The sequence below is a fragment of the Anarrhichthys ocellatus genome, unplaced genomic scaffold (genome assembly GCF_004355925.1).
Source record: "Anarrhichthys ocellatus isolate YVR2014 unplaced genomic scaffold, GSC_Weel_1.0 scaffold30, whole genome shotgun sequence".
Taxonomy (NCBI): Eukaryota; Metazoa; Chordata; class Actinopteri; order Perciformes; family Anarhichadidae; genus Anarrhichthys; species Anarrhichthys ocellatus.
In genome coordinates, this window is record NW_022280060.1 from 4,079,838 (window position 1) to 4,100,109 (window position 20,272).

The window sequence follows — 20,272 nt, forward strand, 5'->3', positions numbered from 1 at the left end:
CACTTGTGCTTGCTTATTTGTACACATTTTATATTTTTGTACAAAAAAAAAATGTGCACAGGCAACCGATACATCTTACGTTTTTGCTCTATAGTCATATTTTTGTATTTTTTGTTAATATTTATTTTTTACTAATTCACATTTTTGCTCCCAGCGTTGCTCATCATACACACCTGTCTCCAATCAGAGAATCATCCCTCCCAGTCCGCACACCTGCTTCTCATCAGCCTGCAGTAAATCTACCCGGGATTGTCAACCACACAGCTGCTGTGGTGGCTACAAACCAGGCCAAGCTTTGTAAATTCAGTTTCTCTTAAGTATTCTTTTACCTGAATTAAATGTTGTCTTGTTTCCTGTGATCCAGGCTTCCTATCCGCTACCCTCGTGCAACCTCATGCAAACTGTTGCCATCAGTGGGTTTGGGATGTGGACGCAAAAAAGGTCTAATGCTTCCTTCTGAAGGAAAAAGCAGCTTTGTTGATCTTGTATCATTGTCAGTTACTACAGAGCTGGATTGCAGCCACCTATACGCCTCCAGGGAATGAATGTTTTGATGCGCAAGTATATTTTGGGTGATACTCTAAAATTGCTGAAAATTCTCTGACAATATGAGGAGGAGGGTTTCACAAACACTTTAAACTCCTTGCAGCTGCTTTATGTAGTTAGTAAACAGGGATGATTCCAGGATTCTCTCTGAGAGGCCACTTGTAATTCTTTACCTGGGTGCCAAACTGAGGGCCACTCAAGGTTTCAACCTGCATCTCCCAGAGGCTGTACCCCAGCAGTGCTGCAGACTTTCTGTGGAAATCCTTCCTCTGCCATGATCCCAGTGACCCCCGTGGTCTGAGGTTGATCCTGATAAGGGTCTCTGGTCCTCGCTCATTACCCAGTCCGCCTCAGGAAGCCACCTGCTGTGTGATATACACTGCGGATGGTGTTAATTTGGGGCTTAAATACAGTCCTGATATGCAGACTGTAAAGTCCAGCACACAGATCTAAAGAGAAATCCTGAATTAACTGAATGAATGGTGTCATTATTACTGGACCTGGATTTCCCGTCTGACAATGAACACTATGAAATATTACACTCAAGTTTTATATTAAGCATTGTTGCTTCCTCAATTTTATGTAATGTTAAAATGTCAAGATATTCCTCATTGACAGGATGGTTTCTCTTCATGAATGTAACCAAAAGCGTTACCAGTTATGGGAGATTACAATCACAGTTTTAATACCTTGTCTCATTCACGGATGTCTCCGAGTAAAATCCAAAATCAAAGTAGGAGTAAATAATCAAAAACGTAAGGAGAACTGAGGATGCTTGAGGAAAATTATGTTTTGTGCAAAAAAAGTCTCAGTGACAAGAACCTGCAAATCTGCACTAAAGTAATTTCACTGTGCCATCCGTCAGAGCAATATGACCTCATTGATTGTTTAGAAATGAGTTCAGGTTTCCCAGACATGTCATCCCCTATATAGAAACGCTACCGGTCATATTTCTGATTCACTGGATAACTAAGGACGCCCACGCTGCCTCCCTGTAGCCGTTTATGAGGCAATAACAGCAGGCTGTGGCGGTTTTCTTTTCCAGTGGTTGAGTTGTGTGCAGGGATCACACTGTGTGTCCTGCTCTGTTTGTGGACAGCAGCTGTATAATGATGAGTAAACAGGGATCTCTCGCCTTTGCCAGCAGCTGTTGGGTCAGATGCCAAGTGATGGGCAACATGTCAGAAAGGAGGTGTTTGTACTGCCGCAGCTTGCTTTTCTCCGATAGCGAATGAATTATCTTCACAAGCCGTGCACCTTTCTCACGTAGCCTGAGATTTCTTTCTGCTACACAGTGTCTTGTTTACACATTGTTCTTTTAAAAATCCTCACCAAGGTTTTTGTACAGAAACGCAACGTAAAATTGACAATTAAATAACCTTTCTGTTTTATTTATAAAACGTGTAGGTGCCACAAACATATATGGAACATCTGCAGTAACAACCTGGCATACACATTCACTTGTTCTTGAATATCCATCATGACATGACACAGCTTGCTCACTCTTTACAGCTGATGCAAGGATTTAAAAAGTGTGTGGGAAAAAAAGAAATTGTGGTTGACCAGGCTTACACAGGAGCAGCTTTCATGACTCAGAGAAGCTTGGCTGGACATCTTCTTTCCAAACGGAGGTTGACAAGTGCCAACCACAACGTGAGTGCAGGATTATCAGCCTTTATACAACAAGAAGTACACAAACAGGCACTTGGATTAAAGTACCATCTCCTGTTCCTGTGGCAAAGTGTTGTACATCCTGGAACTGAGCAACAAACATTCAACAACATAACACACCGAATGAGCTACAATCAGAGAGGTTTAGCACAGCACATTTCAGTCAACAGTCTGAGGGTGGTAGTCTCCCTTTTTTTTTTTTTAAATCAGTCTTGTCAATCACACCAGACATTTTTCATCCAGTAAACAACGAAACAAACAAGTCCATGCTACGTTGAGGAAGTGTTCTGAGCAGGCAGCATCTGTGGGGGAGTGCTCTCCTTGCTGTCAGAGGTCAAGGTGGTGTTGTCTCCAGTGACACCCACGTCAGACACCTCTGACATGTGCAGCTCACCGGCTCCATCCTGACAGCCAGGCGGAGGAGGGGTGTCGCCCCCGTGGCTGCAGCTGGACTTATGAGAGGAGGTGGGGGAGTTGGTGGGGCTGAGCTGAACGGCCGTAGTGTCCTGCAGCATCTGGTCGCTCGTCTCCATCTCGAACACCGCCGTCCCCATCCGCATCAGCCCCCACTTCTCGCCTCCGTTGGGCCTGCGGGCCACGTGGGCCGGGGGCCTCCTGCTGACCACACAGCACGCTGTGAAGAAGGCCAGGGCTACCAACAGGAGGAGAGGCCCGATGATGATCGGGGGGTTGCCGGTAGGGATGAAGGTGCCGAAGGCGAAAGCTCCCACCAGGGTGATGTTGATGCCGGCCAGCATGATGCACAGGCCGCAGGCGCAGCACAGGGCCGGGGAGGGCAGGCTCTGGTGCCACGGGCCGCGCTGCTTGGGGGCCTTCATGGGAGCAGATGGTCCCGAAGAGTTTTCAGGTAGCACCATGCCTCATGGAGAGCTCTGTGAAAACCCAGAGGAGCTGAAGATCACATGACTGACTTGAACTCAACACAGAGAGACGACGATGATGATGATGATGAAGAGACTGAAGAGCCGACATGTGCAGCTCACCGGGACAATACCGCTAAAAATGCAGCTATGTTTAAGAGGCTGAAGCTTTTATAAGCTACACTTTAGGTTTCTGTGATATTTTTTAAACATGTCATTCAAAAGTAATTCCTACAATGCAGCAAAAAAAAAATCTCCATAAATGACTAAGTGGCAAATTATAAAACGCCTGCCGAGAAAGGTTTTTCAACACCAATAAATGACTCAAGACATGTAATGCATGCAGCAATACCATTAAAAGTGCAGCTATTCCCAATAAGAATACATTTTAAATCCACATTTTCCTCACTGCTGGTCACTTTAAAATGTGCACCAAGAAGAAAACCTGAAAACATAGCAACACTGTTGTAAAGCTTTCTAATCTCAGTGTCACTTACCTTCAATCAGACCCATAAACCTCATTGATGTTGTGCCATCTTCTGTCCGTCCATCACATGCAGGTGTAGCAGAGTTGGAGATCTCTCCCTCCTGCAGGTGAACAGCAGAGTGAGCTGCTGCTGCTGCTCACACACACCACGTTATAATGAACAAGGACCACCGGGGGCGCTACAGGGATCTGAAACAAACCCTCCAATCAAATCGGGGGCAATAAAGTGTTTGCATGTGTGCATTGAATACATTAACATTTGATTGTTTGAGGAATCTATGAGAAATCAGTAGAAACTCAAATACACACCAAATGGGTGGCGATGAATGTTACTACTGCTACTTGTTGCTTTAAATCCATTTATTTAATTATGATGAAACCACATTCTGTTGATCTTAAAATGATTCAGCTTATCTGGGTACACACGCTTCTCCTCTGCTTTAAAATAAGTCTTAACAAGGACACGGCTTCCGTCTGAGCGTTGCTATCTGATCAGTGTTTGTGCGGGTTAACCGCACCGGCTTCCTGTCCCTTCACCATCCTCTCAGCATCCAAGGACGCTCACTCGACTGAAGCGTTAAATCACATTTACTCCCAACACCAACAACTCAACACACCTGAACGAGAACTTGCATTAAAGAAAGAAAGCATAAATTGACAAACGAATGTAACGCAGATTAGACAGGCGAATATGTTTGAGGATATTTTTTTTATTGAGAACACAGCAGTGAAAATGTGCTCCACACAGAGCTTTATGCATCGGACCCCATAACTGCATCTCATTTGATGATATTACATTAGAAGTCCATTTATGATTCATAATGGGAGTGAGAGGGCTTCAACATACCAAGTGGGTTTTTTTTTTGCGCTGAGCAAATCCCCGTCAGCCTCTGATGGCCCAGTGTTGCTATAGGGATGGGGTGTCCATGGCAACAGTGTGAAATCAGGGGGACGTGTCATTTAACAGGCGCAACACAGAGAGTTAATTGGGTGATTAGGGAAATAAAAAGGTGATAGACTGCCGTCCACTGGTCAAACAAAGATGGGCTTCATAATGAGTGAAACAAAGAAGTTAAAATATTTCTTTAAAATTAAAATAAGGAACTTGATGGACTCAAAACTTTGGTTAGTCCATTATTATTATTTTCCATCGGCACACTCGGAGCGAGTCACAGAACCAAAACTAAATAATATACAAATATAAAATTAAATCCATTCGTCACCTCACTACAAAGTGTAGTGAGGTGACGAATGGATTTCGTCACCTCGTCAAGTCTTCAGCTACAAACAAAAACAATTCTCACATTTCAATTCAGCAGAGTAAAAACACACACGGATATTAACTTAATAAGAAACTAAGTCTTTTTGGGATGTTTAGTTACAAAACGTGCGAAGATGTGGTGCAAAAAACATAAAGAGCCAGAGGCAACATTGGACTCTAATGAGGATTAAACGGTTGTTAAAACATCACTGCAGGTGTTGACTTCACTTACATAGAATACAATATTCTCCCTTTCAGATAAATGAAATCAGTGACTTATGTTAAAGTACGTCAGTGCTACAGGTAGCTTGTGTTGAAGTGAAAGAACGATAAGAAATAAAAAAAACTATTTGATCAAAGAGTCTTCTCAAACTTTCAACATCCATTCACCTTCCTGCACGTTCTGTAAGGTCCAAGTAGCCTCGACTGACTTTAAAAAAAAATAAGTTTTAAAAATGATGTGTAGCATGGAGAAAAGCCCATTTTCACTGATGAACAGTCTCCTTTAAGTGTTTATCAATTTAACCACAATCAAACCAAATACACTGACAAGCTTCAAAAAGCAAAACATAAAAGAGAACTCATCCCTTTCCTCCAGTGACCGAAAAAAAAATAAGCAGCATTTAAATAAAATATTAACTAATTCACAGTTGGACAACAAGAAAAATAAAATCCATCAATATTAGATAATATTACATTAAAACAGTAACAGCTGCAAAACTGTACTGAACCCACGTAATGCTGTGTTATTAGTGATATGTACTCATACAGGCATTAAGAGCGGTTTCTGCTAAACTGAATCATTGAATAGAAAATAAATATCTCTGTTAAGACTAATTGTAACAGTAAACCCCAAAAGCTGTTGTCAAATTTAAAATCAATAAGGAAGTGGTAGCCGACGATTAACCGTCAGTGCTCAAACTCTGTCCAGGTGATAAGATTACTGGCCATGGGACAGAGCTTCAACACCAAGAACAGTTACAGCGTGGCTGATCCTAAAAGGCTCCTGGTGAAAAAATAAATTATAAAAACACACGCAAGGACCTCACTGGTCCTTCAGGCCGTGAGGTCGTCCGACGCGGGTGCAAAGTCGCTGGTGCGCAGGGCGTTGGTCTGCGCCCGTCTGCGGGCCAGTCTGGAGTTGGAGGGAGGAGAAAGCCTCATGGAGCAAACGATGGCTCCCACGTCCTCCTGCTGCTCGTCGTGCTGAGATAGCTGCCGGTTAAAGGCGATGGCTTCTGCTGCAAACTGGCTCAGGTCTTTGGTGCTGCTGTTCCTGAAGGAAGAGAGGAGGCAGAAGAGGATTCATGAGATGGTTGAATGTTTTCACCTAAACCATCAACAGAGTTTTCACACAATTTAGTTTTAAACACCTTATAAACTTCATAAATGCCTCTGATGCGACTTTCTTTGCTGCCTTACCTCTGTAGAACATGAGGAGTTGGAAGACCTCTCTCTGGAGCGTTCTGTAAAAAAAAATTAAATTAATAATTGCTTTAAATACAACAAAAAAATAGCATTGGCTGAGTGATACAGTGGCCTTGCATGTGAGATGCACCAACAGATCTAATGGCACCCACCCCTTGCACCCAAGGGTGCTTGAGGACCCGAGCAGCACTGAGGCGCAGAGTAGCATCCCGAACCAACAGCTTGGAGATGAGATCCTTGGCCCCCTCTGTGATGTGATCCCAGTCCTTGTCCGGAAATTCATACTTGCCCTGCTGGATGCTCTCAAACAGGTGACTCTGCGGAGAGAATACGACCCGACATCCTGTTAAACTGTTGTTGCGTATTTGTAGTGAAGCAGGACGGCAACATCAAGCTTCAAGCTGAAGCACAGAGGTGCCTGAATGAAAGTCTGGTGGAGACTAAATGCTGCTGAAGGATTTAAGATTAAACCCCTGACTCAGGAAATCAAAAAACAATTCATGTCCAGAAGTACAGATGCAGTCACACGTAAATCAAGCTATAGAGAGACTTCCTCACTTAAATCAGATATGGCTAAACTAAGAGGCTCGTACCTGGCAGGTTCTGCACGTTTCTCCCCGGTCCCATCCACAGTCGGTGCCACAGTGGCCCGTGAAGGGGGGGCTGCCGCTCAGCAGGATGTAGAGGATGACCCCGAGACTCCACAGGTCACAGCGTTTGTCGTAGAAAGAGGCCTCATCCGTGAACACCTCCACTACTTCTGGAGCCATGTACTCTGCTGAGCCACACTGAGAGAAACAAAAATCACACGGGAGACTCACGCAACTTGTTTTCCATGAGTTCGGTTCAGTGTGTGTCATGAATTAAAAACTAGACCGTTACCGGTGTGGTGAGCTCTGGAGTCGTTATGGGCGTACAGGCACTGCTGAGCTTCACTCCACTTCCCAAGTCAAAATCACAGATCTTTACTGGGGACACCTGCGTAGAAAGACGGAGGAAAAGCATTATACTTGTACACTCTACACCTCGAGGAAACACTAATGTCCTTCAGCTTCCTGTCCTTTAAAAAGTCACTTACCCGATCAGTGTATTCACAAAGGATGTTTTCCAGCTTAAGGTCTCTATGTGCAATGCCTGTAGAAAAAGCACAGTCACCATGACGAAAAATGCAAAATAAATAAATAACCCACAGCTATTCTCTTTGGACTTTCACGGAACAGCCGTGTGGTTGTTGACCTACCTTTAGTGTGAAGGAAGTCAAGAGCTTGTGCAATGTCCCTGACCACCTTACTGGCCTCCAGCTCGTCAAAGTGCTTCCGGTTCTGGATGTGTGTGAGAATGGAGCCTGAAGGAAGAGAAGACAATTGTTTGAGCAATCTGCGTGTTTATCAAGAGAGAAAAAAAAAAAAAAGCTACGTGTAAGCAGTTTTAAATGTTAACATATTCATTTATATTACTTACCACCACGCAGCTTTTCAAATACCAAATAAAAGCAGGAGCTGTCTTCAAAGAACTGGATCAATTCCAAAATGTTGCTGGATCAAAAGATAGTTCAGGACACCGATTAGAATCGCTTTCATCCTGTTTGTTTTATTTAGTTAAAAAAAAAAAATGTCTTTTACAAAATACACTCACTTGTTTCCTTGACACTGGTAGAGAGTTTCCACTTCTCGAAAGACTCTGCTGCGGCTGTGCCCTGCACTCTTCTCTATGATCTTTGTAAAACAAAACATATTAAATACATGAAACGTATAAAAAGTCAAAGCATTTAACACTTGCCAAAGATTTGATCCAAAACTATTTCCACAACTTTCTGTGTCAAGGTTGTCCATCAGCATGACAACATAATAAGTAATTAACTGAGAAACAGCGTCCAACAAGCTGTCTATGCATTTCCTTAATCATAATAACAAATAACTTTGTTACCTAAAATGATCCGTACTCACCTTCACAGCATACTCCTGTCCGTTCTGCAGACTTATGCATCCTTGAACTTTAGCATACGCCCCTTGACCGAGCACCTCATCCATCAGTTTGTAGAGATCTGAAGAAACAATATCATTATGGGACTGCAGTACATGCTTGCGTCATCTTTACATTTTTGATGTTTCGCCAATAACATCAGCTTCATTACCATCAAATGTGCCCGTGGAGCTGTCGGTCGCTCTGGTTCTTTTCTTCTTTTTTCGTTTAGCTGCATCTGGGATATTCACTGGCTGGCTTTTCTCGATTTCTGTGGCAACACAAAAGAACCCATTTGCAAGCAAATTCATTAAAACAGTACAGAGTTTGCCAGAGTGTTACTGTGTGCACCGAAAGTTTCAGTAGCTCCAGAGCTGTTGTGAATCATAGAGCTGTCGTACCTTCTGGGCCTTGGGAAAGGTGCTGTCTCTCCTCTGAAGCGACCCCGTTCTCCTGAGTTCCCCCACAGTTCTGCCCCACTTGGCCCAAAGCCAGGGAGTTACCCTAACAGAGCGAAGAAGGCCGCATGGGGGGGGGGGGGGGGGGGCGAGAGTATCCAGAGTGAGATCAGGTGGTGGTACAGTAGAGAAAGCACGAGAGGGAATACATAATACTCTCACTTTGTTCTCAATGTGAAATTACAAAAAAAAACTAAAAATGTCCCACACAGCAGGCTTATTACCCTTATACATGATAACAACTTATTTTGCATAATGTCTGCGTTTGCATGATGTATAACTACTATTACAACCCATCTCATCGCATCTTCCCCTTTGGCAACCTGCCAAAACAGCCTGATGTGAATGCAGGAAATACTATATCAGGCCTTACCTCACCCTGGTTATTACCAGAAGCCTTTACACAAACGCTGATAGTGCGTGACTCATGGAAAATGATGAAACTTCTGTATTTCTGTTCTGATAGCCTTGACAGTCTGTGAACTCCGTCCTGGCAGCTTGTTCGTTTCTAACACGTTACATTAAAAAAATTGAAGGGTTTTAAATCGCCAGCATTGAGAGAACAGATCTTACCTGGAGGGAGTGCTGGAAGGTCTGCACCTCTGTCATCATGCTGTGCCTCACCATATCTGCCAACTGAGAGTAACAAATACAGAGTTAGTCTGGCAGAAACTGCATCAGCAGATACATAAATATACACGATGACAAGCTATTTAGGTCAAAGGGAATAAATGAAACATCAAAAAAGTCCATTTATCACCTCGCAGTAACAGTTTCCTCTTTCTTTCACTCTCTTGTGTCAAACTTTCTTTCGCTCTGGTTATTGAGTGACAGAATAAGGTTGTTGCTACGGTAGGTTAGCTTTAGCATTATGCAGCTAACATTTGCTACATTGTTACTTCACATTCGCACTGTTTCTACACAAATCGAGGCACTCCGACCAAGAGGCAGCAACGACTAAACGATGAACCACTCATGTGGAAAGCTGAGAGTTAGCGTTCACTGGTGACTGTACAACCATGGATGTTATTGTCGTTAACCCCAGCTAGCTAGTTAGCTAGCAAGTACCCTTAGCTAGCTTGTCCTACCAAATGTTCGTCCATTCGCTAGTTTTGGGGTAGTTGGTGTTTAAATACCAGTAAAGTTTCGTTAAACAGAAAAAAATAAATACAACAAACCAGTCTAACCTGGACTCTGGATCCAAATGGTCCAAACCAGCCAAGTCCCCTCTGTCAAAGCCTCTCACAGCTGATGTAAGCACCCATCACTAGCTGAAATTTCAGTCAGTGACGCGCAGGGCGGGAAAACACAAAAACAGACGTTTGCTCCGCCCCTTTTTGCAAACCCACCTTCTCCCATTGGTCGGGAATACGGCTACCTCTCCTACGTCACTTCGCTTGACTCCCCGCCACACCCCGCACCACGTATAGTGGGGATTTTCTTGTGCATGATGATGCGATTTATTTACAGAAGCACAGGTTTGGCAGGTCAGCATCACTTATAAGATTAAGTATGGCTCATGCCACATACCTACAATGTTATGTCATTGACAATACTTCTCCTTATCCTTCATCGGGTCTTTATTTATCTGGTGAAAGCTTCATCTGTGTTGGTTTTGGCCTGAAACTAAAGGCCTGATGCATTTTTAATACTCATCTTGTTGTCTTGTGAATTGTACACATTTTCAAAAGCATTTTTAGACTGCATTTTTATGTTCAAACTGTACAAAAAAAATACACACATTTACAACAATATAAACATTGAACAAAAAACGACTTAACACTGTATATAAAAAGGTCAAACATACATGCACAGGAGGAAAGAATACGCACAAGTACAGGAGGATGTATTATAATCCAACACAAAGTCCTATAATGATGGCACCAAGCACAACTTCAAGTAAAAACCTGAAGGCACTGCCACCATCTGCAGAAATGTAGTAAGTTAGTGGACCTTCCCAGTTATGCTTAGAAAACCACTCATACAACGTGATGTAAAATTGTTCTTTGTTTTGAGTGTTTTGAAGGCGATGACTTCTCATGGGGCTCAGATAACGTCAAAATGTAAACTCCTTTTGTCCTTGTGGTTTTGTTTAATTGCATATCTTCTCTGTCATCGCTTTCTGTAGGAAAAGAAAACAAAGGACACGTTTAACACATCAAAATCTTATTGTACGACGAGATGAATGATTGTTAATAAGGGCTATCTACACTTTCTGTATGAAGAACATTATTTCTTATCGTGAGACAGAAAATCCCTATAAGACAAACAACAAAAATAATTGCCTTGGGTACTAAAGGTGGAACAACAAAACAGGGTCTGTTTACAAGACTCATCCTTTCTGCGGAGTGTTGACATAAATGTCTCATCCCCGTTTCGCTTTATGAGGGGGGATTACACGACCCAGGCTTCATAATGATGATAACTGAAGCTTTGTATTGACGCTCAGAGGACCATTCTACATCTGCTCATCTGTGATGGAGGTCTACAGCTACACAAACGCTGCCTCACTACATGACTACACAAAGACAGCAACTCCTCTTACGAGAGTTGTTGCTTCAAACCAAACCATGAAGCAGTTTACAAGTTTATTTCATAATGGAGAATTGGGGGAAAACGTGAATACTGGTTCCAATCCTAGAGTAAAATGGAAAATGATTGTTATCGTAGGGAGAACATGTAGTCTGTCAGACTTCAGAAGACAAACATTGCCGTTATTTTCTTTGTGCATTAGCCGGGAAAACACACTGGCATGAGGACAAAACTCAACCTCACCAAGCATGCTGCACATCAAGGTTATAGATGGCAGGATGGCTGATGTTTTCTGCAAGACTGACAGTTATGGGAGTGAGACTGACAACCCCTCCCAACACAAAACATCCATTTGATCCTCTTTCTCCTGCTCCCTGTCGTCACCCTCACACATCTGAGGTCATTGCTATTGTCTCACCAGGGGCTCCAGTTCCGAGTGATCGATGAGGTTGAACTCCGAGATGAAGTAGTAGTAGTGCTTGTAGCAGGTATTGATGTGGGCCTCTGCACCCATGCTGCAGATGCTGTCAAAGTGATGGATGTAAACGTGCACAAACACCCTGAAGAGGCGGCTCAGGATCTTCTTGCACACCTGCTGGAAGTTCTTGGGGAAAGGTACACCTAGTGTGTAGAAAGGAGAAACGTGTTACAGACAATAGTAGACTTCCACCTGCGAATTTGTTTGATTAAATCTGAGACATAAAGTTAATCATTTTATATAATTGAATCCCATCTTTTAATTGATGTAATATTCTGTAAGTAATACAAGTAATGAGAAGAGGCAGAAAAGTCTAACTTTTACTGCCTGAAGTGGTAATAATACACAATGCAAAAATCAGCTTAATAAAAGAAAGAGACCAGGCATCACAGTGTTTTCTCAGCAGTGAACAACTAAAACAATTCCTTAAAGTTATCCCATCTATGGAAGGGGCTCATTAATGAAATGTACTTGAGCCCTTCTGAAAAGGCTCTGTGGGTATGCCAGACAAATAAAGCTTACGGTATTAAGGCACATTGTTCCACGTCTTACATGGATGCTCACACTATCCTTTAATTTTCTGTCTCTACTTATTCCTGCTCAGGGCCATGGAAGATTGAGCACACACTGGGTAAAAAGATAGGAAAACACCCAGTTAAAACTGGCAATCTTCAGTCTAACAAGTAGGCAAAACCCTTTTACACCTAGAGGTAAGTTTCACCTGACCTGCATGTCTATGGACTGCAGGGGGGAAGCAGAGCTCCCAGAGGAAAATCACACACAGAGAGGCCCCCGATTCTCTCCTCTAACAAATGTTGATTGTCAAATCTGCTGCTGGGATAAAATATCACCACAATCACTCGTCCAGTCTCCTCTAAATGTCAACCTCATTGTGTAATTAACTCCTGCTTGAACTTTATCATCCCATTTGAGATGTTAATGAAGGAGAACAACACTGCACTCCAGGCAGACACTTCAGCACTGATGCAGCACAACGTCAGTGCAGCAATCAATCAGGCATTAGGCTTCACACTCAATAACAGTCTGACGCCTTCATTTGCAAGACTCCTCACACACCTACTCTGGTGGGGAAGATGTCCTCATTATTGATGAGCGACTCGATCCAGTCCATCATCAGGTTCATGTACTTGAGAGCGGGCAGCTTGGTGGGTTTCTTGTAGTCGTCGCCGTCCTGCCACCTGTACTCGTACCTCAGCCCCCCAGACATGATGGGACAAGTGCGCTCGGAGCAGTACTCGCTCACCGTGCCGTAGATCAAGTTGATCCTGTTAAAAAAATCGACCACGTGAACGGCAATCCAGTCGTTGATGTTCTCCCCCTCCGGCAGCTGAACCACTTTCCTCAGGTCCAAGCCGGACTTGAGCGAGGCCTGGGCCTTCTTGTAGAGTTCAAAGCGCTGGGTGCCCGGTTCGAAGCGCTTCCTCGGCCTGAATGTTTTGTCTTTGCTGAAGACTTGTCCGAGACACAGCGCCATTGACTCAGCCGATTCCCCTGTGATAAGGGGAGAGTGAGCTCTCCAGAATAATAATTCGTTTTGAGTTTGATAAAGCGTGACCTTTCCTGAGCGATGGCACCAGACGCGTTTCAGCTCGGAAATCAGGTCAAATGGGGGTCAGCGCCTGTCGCGTAAAGATTGGAGGGAGCTCTTGTTTTCAGATCGCGGGACGTTTCTGTGAAGAAGAAGAAGAAATAGAGAAGTCAAAGGCTCATTCATTTCCTGTCAATCCACTGCTTTAAACTTTGTGTGACTGAGATGACCTTTTCACAAGATCTTCAGTGGCACACGCTGATAAAAATAGCAACAATTTTAGTCGGTTGTGGCAAAGTTCAGGTCAGTACAGTCAAGCATAATTGAGAAAATGAATGGCATGCTGCGTCTCACTCAGAACACTGGATGCTATGATGGCAAAACTTTAAGTTTGGTTTAAAAACAAATTTCTGGGAGATGAGGCTTTGGATATGACACACAAACAGTACATTATTGACATACGATTATCTTTTTATGATAGCTATTTTTGTATTTTTATTAAACCCATTTTTAACCACGTGACTCAGTAAGATCAACTCGTTTTTTTTACAAGGGCGACCTGGCCAAGAAAGCAGCATAATGAGTTAAAGACAACAACAATGACCGCGAGAAAAACGAAGCATAAATATATTAAAGAGTCAAAATATCAAAATACCTGTATACACGCACAGTGGCGGGTACCAAACGATTCAATAACTATTTCACTTATAAGAGCTTGATTAGGCAGAGAAACCAGTTCCAGTTTCAAGTCTTTTTTTCCCAGTTTGGTCCGTGCACTTGGAGCAGACAACAAGACGATATATCTTGTGATCTCAGACTATAACTACAGTGAGACTTCTGTGCAATCACAGTGCTAATAACCGCCTGGCAGATATTACACACTGATCAGGAGCATGCCCTCGCTGAACTGTTATGTGATCCAAAGCCTTCATTATTATGGTAATAAAACAATAATGCCCGCATTTGAAAATTAACTACATACTGTAGGTTATTATAGTAAAGTGAGGTGGGCAGTTTGTGAGAGATCCAATCTAGGTACGTCACATAGTTGAAAGGGTTACATTTCATTGTGTTACACTCCACTGAGTTGTGTGTTTCCATCCAGCAATGTGGAAGACTGCAGCATATGTTGCTCCCACCGATTTGACACTGCAGTAACATTCAAGTGACTGTGGTTGCAACATGATACTATATCCGCATTTGTGTCCCATTTTGAACTGCCGGTCTCAACGTTTCCTGTGGTTGTTTCCCTCTGACTCCAATAAGCAGAAGGGTTTTTTTCGTCCCCGCATTATCATCTGTGCTCACATTATAGGCTGAGCACTGATACGGCGGTTTGTTGTGAACTTCTGTTGACCTAGTACCTCATTTCAGAAAAATAGGGTTCTGTTCACTCTTATCCTTTTGAGCGAACAGTGATGATTTGAAATGCAAAAAGCATTTGATATGTGAGAAGGGTACTCTTTCTTTCCACTAGCTTTCACAGTCTGCCTGATCTCAGTTTAAAACTCACCACTGGGGGAGCGTGAATACGTGGTCATGAGATAGCTCTTAATGTGTCCATAACAAAAGGGCTTTCTGAGGAAGGCTCACAGTTACAACATGCCATTCACTTCTCCATAGGGAGACACGGTTTCAGCCAAATATTGAACTTGGACACTCTTAGTACTGAAGCCAGGAAGGGTTTCAACAAAAAGTGACAGCATGTGGGACAGAGGGACTTTTTGTATTGATCACTTTACATCTCCCTGCGTGCTTCAACAGCCTCGGAATGAAGCATGTCTGATCACGCACTGTTGGCATACTTTAATGGCTTTTCTGCAGTTTGCCTCTGACAACTGCAGACTAGCAAAAGCCCCTCCAAGACCCAACACATAAATGAGAAAGAAGAAAAGAAAAGAAAAGAAAAAAGAAGGCACTGCAAGTCTCGGTAACCAGAAAACAAAGGAAGAGGGAGATCAGAAACAAGAGATTACAGAATCGGGGGAGAAAAAAATGCTGTCTGCACTTTACCTGGCTGAAATCCTACCGCAGAGGAATGTGGTGGGAAGTTGTGAGAAGTTCAGGGAGGATTCAGGCGCCGGAGCCCTTGGCTTTAATCGCCCCGTGGAGGACAGATCCAGCTGCTCTGCCCCCTCTAACTCCTCTGGATCCACTCCCTGTCTGCCGGCCACTAACAGACCGAGAGGCTCCAACTTCACTCAGCAGCACAGACAACACAGTAAAGGGAGAAAAAAGTTGTTTGGCTTCTCTTCCTGTGGATGATGTCACATCCTGACTTTGCCTTCTGGGCTCTGTGTGTGAGTGTGTGTGTGTGTGTGTGTGTGTGTGTGTGTGTGTGTGTGTGTGTGGAAGACCTATAAATTGAAAGAGTAGAAGGGCTGGAAAAGGCCTTTCTAAACCCCCACTCTGCCCTCCCTGTTTTCCATTTCTTTCCTTTCTTCTCATCCTGTAGGAAGAGCAGCCGGCCCACTTGTCCCACTAAAGTCCAGCCCTCTGGTAAAGGTCCTGAGAAAGCAACCCCTCCCTCTTAAGCCACATATAGGACAGAGGGAGCAGAATGATCCCACAAACATTTCTGGATGTTTGGCAGTCCGTGCTGCTCTTTTTTTTTTGTGAAGTCTCAATAACATATTATTTAGATTCTTGGCCTTTTTTTCTTAAGATATTGTCGTCGAACTCAGAGCTCAACCTTGAATAGAGAAAATGCTAGTCTCCACAAAAAAAACACTGCATTCAAATCATGAGCAAAACAAGGCATGTCCGACTGTCTATCTCACGGTGCCCTCTGGGGGCTGAGTGTTCTCACGATAGCTGCCCTGACTGTTCGCTTTGTCTCGAAGGTGAATGGGTGCCACTAAGATGAAGACGGTGTCTGTTTCTCTGCTGTGTAATGGCACCCAACCTGCAAAGAAGAAGCGGTCTACTCTTTGTGATAGGAGTCCCTCCAGAACGGGAATGATAAAACTCTAGGATGAGATAAAGTCTCATTCACACAGGTTCAGCTTTATGACATGATTTACATTTTCTTAAGGAGCAACAAGATCAAATCCAGCAGACAGACAACTAGATCTGTGATGACTTTTGCCTTCCTTCCCAGGATTACAATATTGTAACAGTGTTCAGTGTGTGTCCTTATCTAAACAAAAGAGTTTCCCTGAGCTGCAGCAATCAAGTCAGTTAGTTGAATTGAGGTGGTGAGATTCCCAATTTTGGGGTCCTTCATGAAGCAACAGGTATACTAAATGAGATTTTATTGTTTCCTTTATCTCAAGACACTTCATGTTGCTGCATTGGAAGAATTCTGACCCTGGTCCCACAGTCATTTGATTCAAGACGCATTGTACTGTAGGAGGTAAGAATTTATTTATTTTATAAAGTTATTCCCGACTATATATGGAGCCAAACGAAGACAACCTGAGACATAAACGCATGATTATGATATTTGTATCATTTAAATTAGGGATGCTCCAATCGGGTCGATACTGACTAGTAGCTGCTATTGTGGCAAAGTAGCCGATCTGTTCAATCCAATGCTATGTTTATATACTATATACATTATAAACTGGTATTTTAATTCATGTTTAACTTTTGACCAATTTGTTGAGCTGTAATTTCTGCTGGTGTACAACGTATTATTCTAATGATAACTAACAATTCAGTGAATTCATAGCTATGTATTTATTTGTTACATTTTGTTCTAAAAAGTTAGGAAAACAATATTGAAGGTATCGGCCGAATCCTAAAGCCCAGGAATCGTATATGTATGCAAAAGTATATATATGTTTATGTTTATATATGTTTTTGTATATTTTGTTGTGCTTCTTATCAATTTAATTCTGCAACCCCACCTTTATACTATTCAGTGCTTAATGGAAACTTAAATAAAAAAGGGGCATGGACTGTCGTCATAAATTGCAGTGACACAACATATCCACTTGGGGTCACTATGACTATTACTCTGAGTGCGGTTTCGTGACACTTTCTGTACTCTGGGTTATAAGTGATGATATAACTATCGTCAGAGGAATAGCTTTGTTTTTAGATCAGCAGGTTGTTTGGGTTTAAATACTGATTAAATATTGTTTAATGCGCATCAATTTGGCATAAAATGTTTGTCTACTGCACAATACATAAAGAAAGTAGCCTCAGAATAAGTGGAAGACTACACATTTAAACTGATGTTAAGTGTTGGATTAGTTTACCAAACTCAATTCAAATGGAGTAGAAGTCTCTGTTTGAAAAAACATATTAGGAGGTCTATAATCTATTACATACAATTACGTGCGATCTAACCAAGTACGGTTTTCCAAAAATAATCCCCAAAGTGATGACATACACAGGAAATGCATGACAGATTAGGTCTCCTGCTGCTCTTTGCTCTACTTTAGCTCTGAGTGTTACTCTCATCCCCCAGAAGTGTGACACAGGAGGAAGTGCAACCAGTCAGGCCTTCTCTTCAGCTTTGATCATCACTCAGCACTCACTGTCCCCCAAAACCCATGCTGCCTGTCCAAACAAACACAAAGTTTAATGACACAGTTGTAGCCGTAGGTTTGGGGAAAGTGGTATGCCATTGAACTATAAATATGTTTTGCTACCATCTGTTCTCAACTGAAAGTAAAAGGGTTCACCTGGAATCCTCGGGTACTGTAACAGACACTTGACAGTTTACAACCAAACGAGTGGATAATTTATGATCATGTTAGCAGAGTAGGTGTCCGACTCAATACAGATCTCTCTGTGTTCTCTGTGTAATCATTAAAGGCTCACAGGTGAACATCACCCATCGGAGTATCCAGCCATCTCACTTTAATGTGGGATTACTTTAAAAGGAGACATCCCAGGTGAATATGGACAAAAACATAACTAATGGATATCACCATGAAACTTCTCCATTGGATTACTTACATTAAGACAATTATTTCATTTGTACGACAAGTTTTCTGAAGTGTTCTGTTTAAATATGCAAATGAGGTACTACATTGTTAAATATATGCTAATTTGCATATATTTCCAAAACAGCAAACTGAACATTGGATAAAGCCAGGTTCGAAATTCTTGTTTCATTTCATTGACATATTAGAGTCAAAGGTTTCATCGGAGCGAATTTTGGATATCTATTTTTTATCACTCAAAATACAAATGTACTTTCCAGACATTGTTTTTAGGAATAAAATGTTCTATAAATCAGGCTATGAATGATATACGAACAAACCCCTCAGTAAAAAACCTTCAGACTATAGTTTGGAATGAAACTGGAAAGTTTGGTGTGTGTTAGTGATACTGAAGTGGAGATTTCTGGCTCAGAGTGAGAAAAAACAAATTTTGAGATAACGGCCCTCAAGTGTTTAAGATATTTGATGCAAAATGCTATGAATTTTGAGAAAGCTACACATGCAAATAGACAAAGTGTAGCGAAATAAACACCTAAATGTGTTTTTTTACGTGTAGTGTCTCACCTCAAGTGACCAGCATTACACGTACCTGAGCAGACGCAGGTTTACAAAGTGTCAAATGTAATGCTGCTGACAGACATGCACAAGCAGCAGACCTTTATCCTTACAGGGGATCAGATTCTGATCAGTGACTGAATAACAGTGTTGTATAAATGATGTTGCCTTTTCATCCTATAGCACTGAACAGTGTGCCTGAAGATAAAAGCTGTTAAAGAGATAAATACTTTGAGGCAGGTAGCTCAGGCGTGCCTTGTACGGGGCGGCCCTGAGGGTCAAAACACAAAAACTCTTCACAAAAAACAAGATTTCACAAAACAAAAATGTTTCACGAAACACAACTGCAGAAGATAAAACACAACCACATTGAGGTGAGACTCAAACAGGAAGCGGTAGCTACGTATTGGATTCTGTCAGCCTGCGACAAACTGAATTGATTAATTTTCTGGATGCCTTGTGGCACATTGCTCCATCTCAAAGGTCGGGATGATAAGATTAAATCAAACTGTATTTATCCCAAGGGAATTATTGTGCAGCAGTTGCAACACCATGTGTGAAGAGTGCAAATATGGCGCCCAGTGTAGATGAGCTCTGCTCCGAGCTATCTCTAAGGCAGAGCCCAGCTCCCCTATGAAGGAAGCTCATTTTGTCCGCTTGCATTCGTGATCTCGTTGTTTTGGTCAACGACCAAAGCTCATGACCATTGGTGAGGGTCGAAGCATAAATGGAGCGGTAAATCAAGAGCTTTGCCATCCGGCTGAGCTCCCTCATCATCACCACGACGGTCCGGTACAACGGAGGCATAAACACAGACGCCACATTGTACCGCCCGTCCATCTCCTGCTCCAGGTTAGCCTCACTCATGAACGAGACCTCGACATACTTGAACTCGCTCGCCTGGGGCGCGAAACAAAATGTTTTTGCATATTGCAAAATGTTGCGATGTTGTTGTGACATGTTGTTAAGTTGTCGTTTTGTTTTGTCAAACATTAATAAGTTTAGTCAATTGTGACGTTGTTTTATTTGGTGATTTGTCGTTGTGTTTTGACCCCCAAGGGCCACTGTAGATTTTAGCATCTTATTTTGTTGCAAATATCACAGATATGTAGATTGTGTTAAAAGCTGGGTTGGTAATCTTAAGAAACTAGCAAGAGTGTGCTAGATTTTTTAAATCATCAAACTAGAAAACCAAGCCTAGTGTTACTAACTGTTTTCTCATAAAAGTAGCAGCGCTAGCTCCCAAAGTTGCTAATAGTGAGAAAGTCGCTAAGTCGGCAACACTGACAGCCGGTTCTTTCAGAGCTCTACAAAGCAACTCCCCCAAAATTACCATTATGAAAGTAACATTTAAAAAAACATCATAATGACAAGTAGGCCGTTCAATCATTACACAGGCTGAATGAAATTATTATTATTATTTTGTCAGAGAATTGGTTTCAATGATTGCTGTTCGGATTTAATGAGAATTTCAACATGAATAGATAAATAGAAGATTACCAACCCTGCCTTTAAGTTGGCTGTGACAGTTTAGGTATTTATACCAAAATATATTGGTATAAATAC

The 20,272-nt window shown here is 42.3% G+C and overlaps 3 protein-coding genes across 5 annotated transcripts; all 3 read right to left on the bottom strand.

Annotated features, from left to right (window-relative positions):
- Positions 1 to 2,036: 2,036 nt before the first annotated feature.
- Positions 2,037 to 3,685, bottom strand: LOC116392412 (transmembrane protein 275-like). The gene is made up of 2 exons (XM_031863832.1): positions 3,596 to 3,685; positions 2,037 to 3,110 (listed from the first exon to the last, which is right to left on the bottom strand). The coding sequence occupies exon 2, from the start codon at positions 3,093 to 3,095 to the stop codon at positions 2,487 to 2,489; it is 609 nt and encodes a 202-aa protein (XP_031719692.1). The 5' UTR covers positions 3,096 to 3,110; positions 3,596 to 3,685; the 3' UTR covers positions 2,037 to 2,486.
- A 590-nt stretch (positions 3,686 to 4,275) lies between these two features.
- On the bottom strand, positions 4,276 to 9,966 carry mknk1 (MAPK interacting serine/threonine kinase 1). 2 transcript variants are annotated; one of them, XR_004213333.1, is made up of 15 exons: positions 9,882 to 9,966; positions 9,268 to 9,330; positions 8,638 to 8,740; positions 8,409 to 8,507; positions 8,221 to 8,318; positions 7,910 to 7,989; positions 7,736 to 7,809; positions 7,515 to 7,619; positions 7,353 to 7,408; positions 7,157 to 7,252; positions 6,868 to 7,062; positions 6,427 to 6,591; positions 6,269 to 6,312; positions 4,851 to 6,122; positions 4,276 to 4,808 (listed from the first exon to the last, which is right to left on the bottom strand). XR_004213333.1 is itself a non-coding variant. In XM_031864044.1 (14 exons), exons 2-14 carry the CDS (start codon positions 9,319 to 9,321, stop codon positions 5,903 to 5,905), a joined length of 1,389 nt encoding a protein of 462 aa, XP_031719904.1. In that variant the 5' UTR covers positions 9,322 to 9,330; positions 9,882 to 9,966; the 3' UTR covers positions 4,276 to 5,902. The 2 variants fall into 2 exon arrangements, 1 of the variants encoding a protein (XP_031719904.1); XM_031864044.1 differs by having other exon boundaries at positions 4,276 to 6,122.
- A 112-nt stretch (positions 9,967 to 10,078) lies between these two features.
- On the bottom strand, positions 10,079 to 15,525 carry mob3c (MOB kinase activator 3C). 2 transcript variants are annotated; one of them, XM_031864061.1, is made up of 4 exons: positions 15,267 to 15,525; positions 12,782 to 13,395; positions 11,645 to 11,847; positions 10,079 to 10,816 (listed from the first exon to the last, which is right to left on the bottom strand). In XM_031864061.1, the coding sequence occupies exons 2-4, from the start codon at positions 13,197 to 13,199 to the stop codon at positions 10,787 to 10,789; spliced, it is 651 nt and encodes a 216-aa protein (XP_031719921.1). In that variant the 5' UTR covers positions 13,200 to 13,395; positions 15,267 to 15,525; the 3' UTR covers positions 10,079 to 10,786. The 2 variants fall into 2 exon arrangements, with proteins under 2 accessions (XP_031719921.1, XP_031719922.1); XM_031864062.1 differs by lacking the exon at positions 15,267 to 15,525 and having other exon boundaries at positions 12,782 to 13,952.
- Between the last annotated feature and the right edge of the window lie 4,747 nt (positions 15,526 to 20,272).

Coding starts and splice junctions, on each gene's coding strand:
- LOC116392412 (XM_031863832.1), bottom strand. CDS start 3,095: ATGGTGCTACCTGAAAACTCTTCGGGACCATCTGCTCCCATGAAGGCC.
- mob3c (XM_031864061.1), bottom strand. CDS start 13,199: ATGGCGCTGTGTCTCGGACAAGTCTTCAGCAAAGACAAAACATTCAGG. Junction 11,848..12,781: donor CATCTTCCCCACCAGAGTAG/GTGTGTGAGGAG, acceptor TCTACACACTAG/GTGTACCTTTCCCCAAGAAC. Junction 10,817..11,644: donor ACTCGGAACTGGAGCCCCTG/GTGAGACAATAG, acceptor CTTTTCCTACAG/AAAGCGATGACAGAGAAGAT.
- mknk1 (XM_031864044.1), bottom strand. CDS start 9,321: ATGGTGAGGCACAGCATGATGACAGAGGTGCAGACCTTCCAGCACTCC. Junction 7,990..8,220: donor GACAGGAGTATGCTGTGAAG/GTGAGTACGGAT, acceptor TGTTTTACAAAG/ATCATAGAGAAGAGTGCAGG. Junction 6,313..6,426: donor AGCACCCTTGGGTGCAAGGG/GTGGGTGCCATT, acceptor TTTTTTTTACAG/AACGCTCCAGAGAGAGGTCT.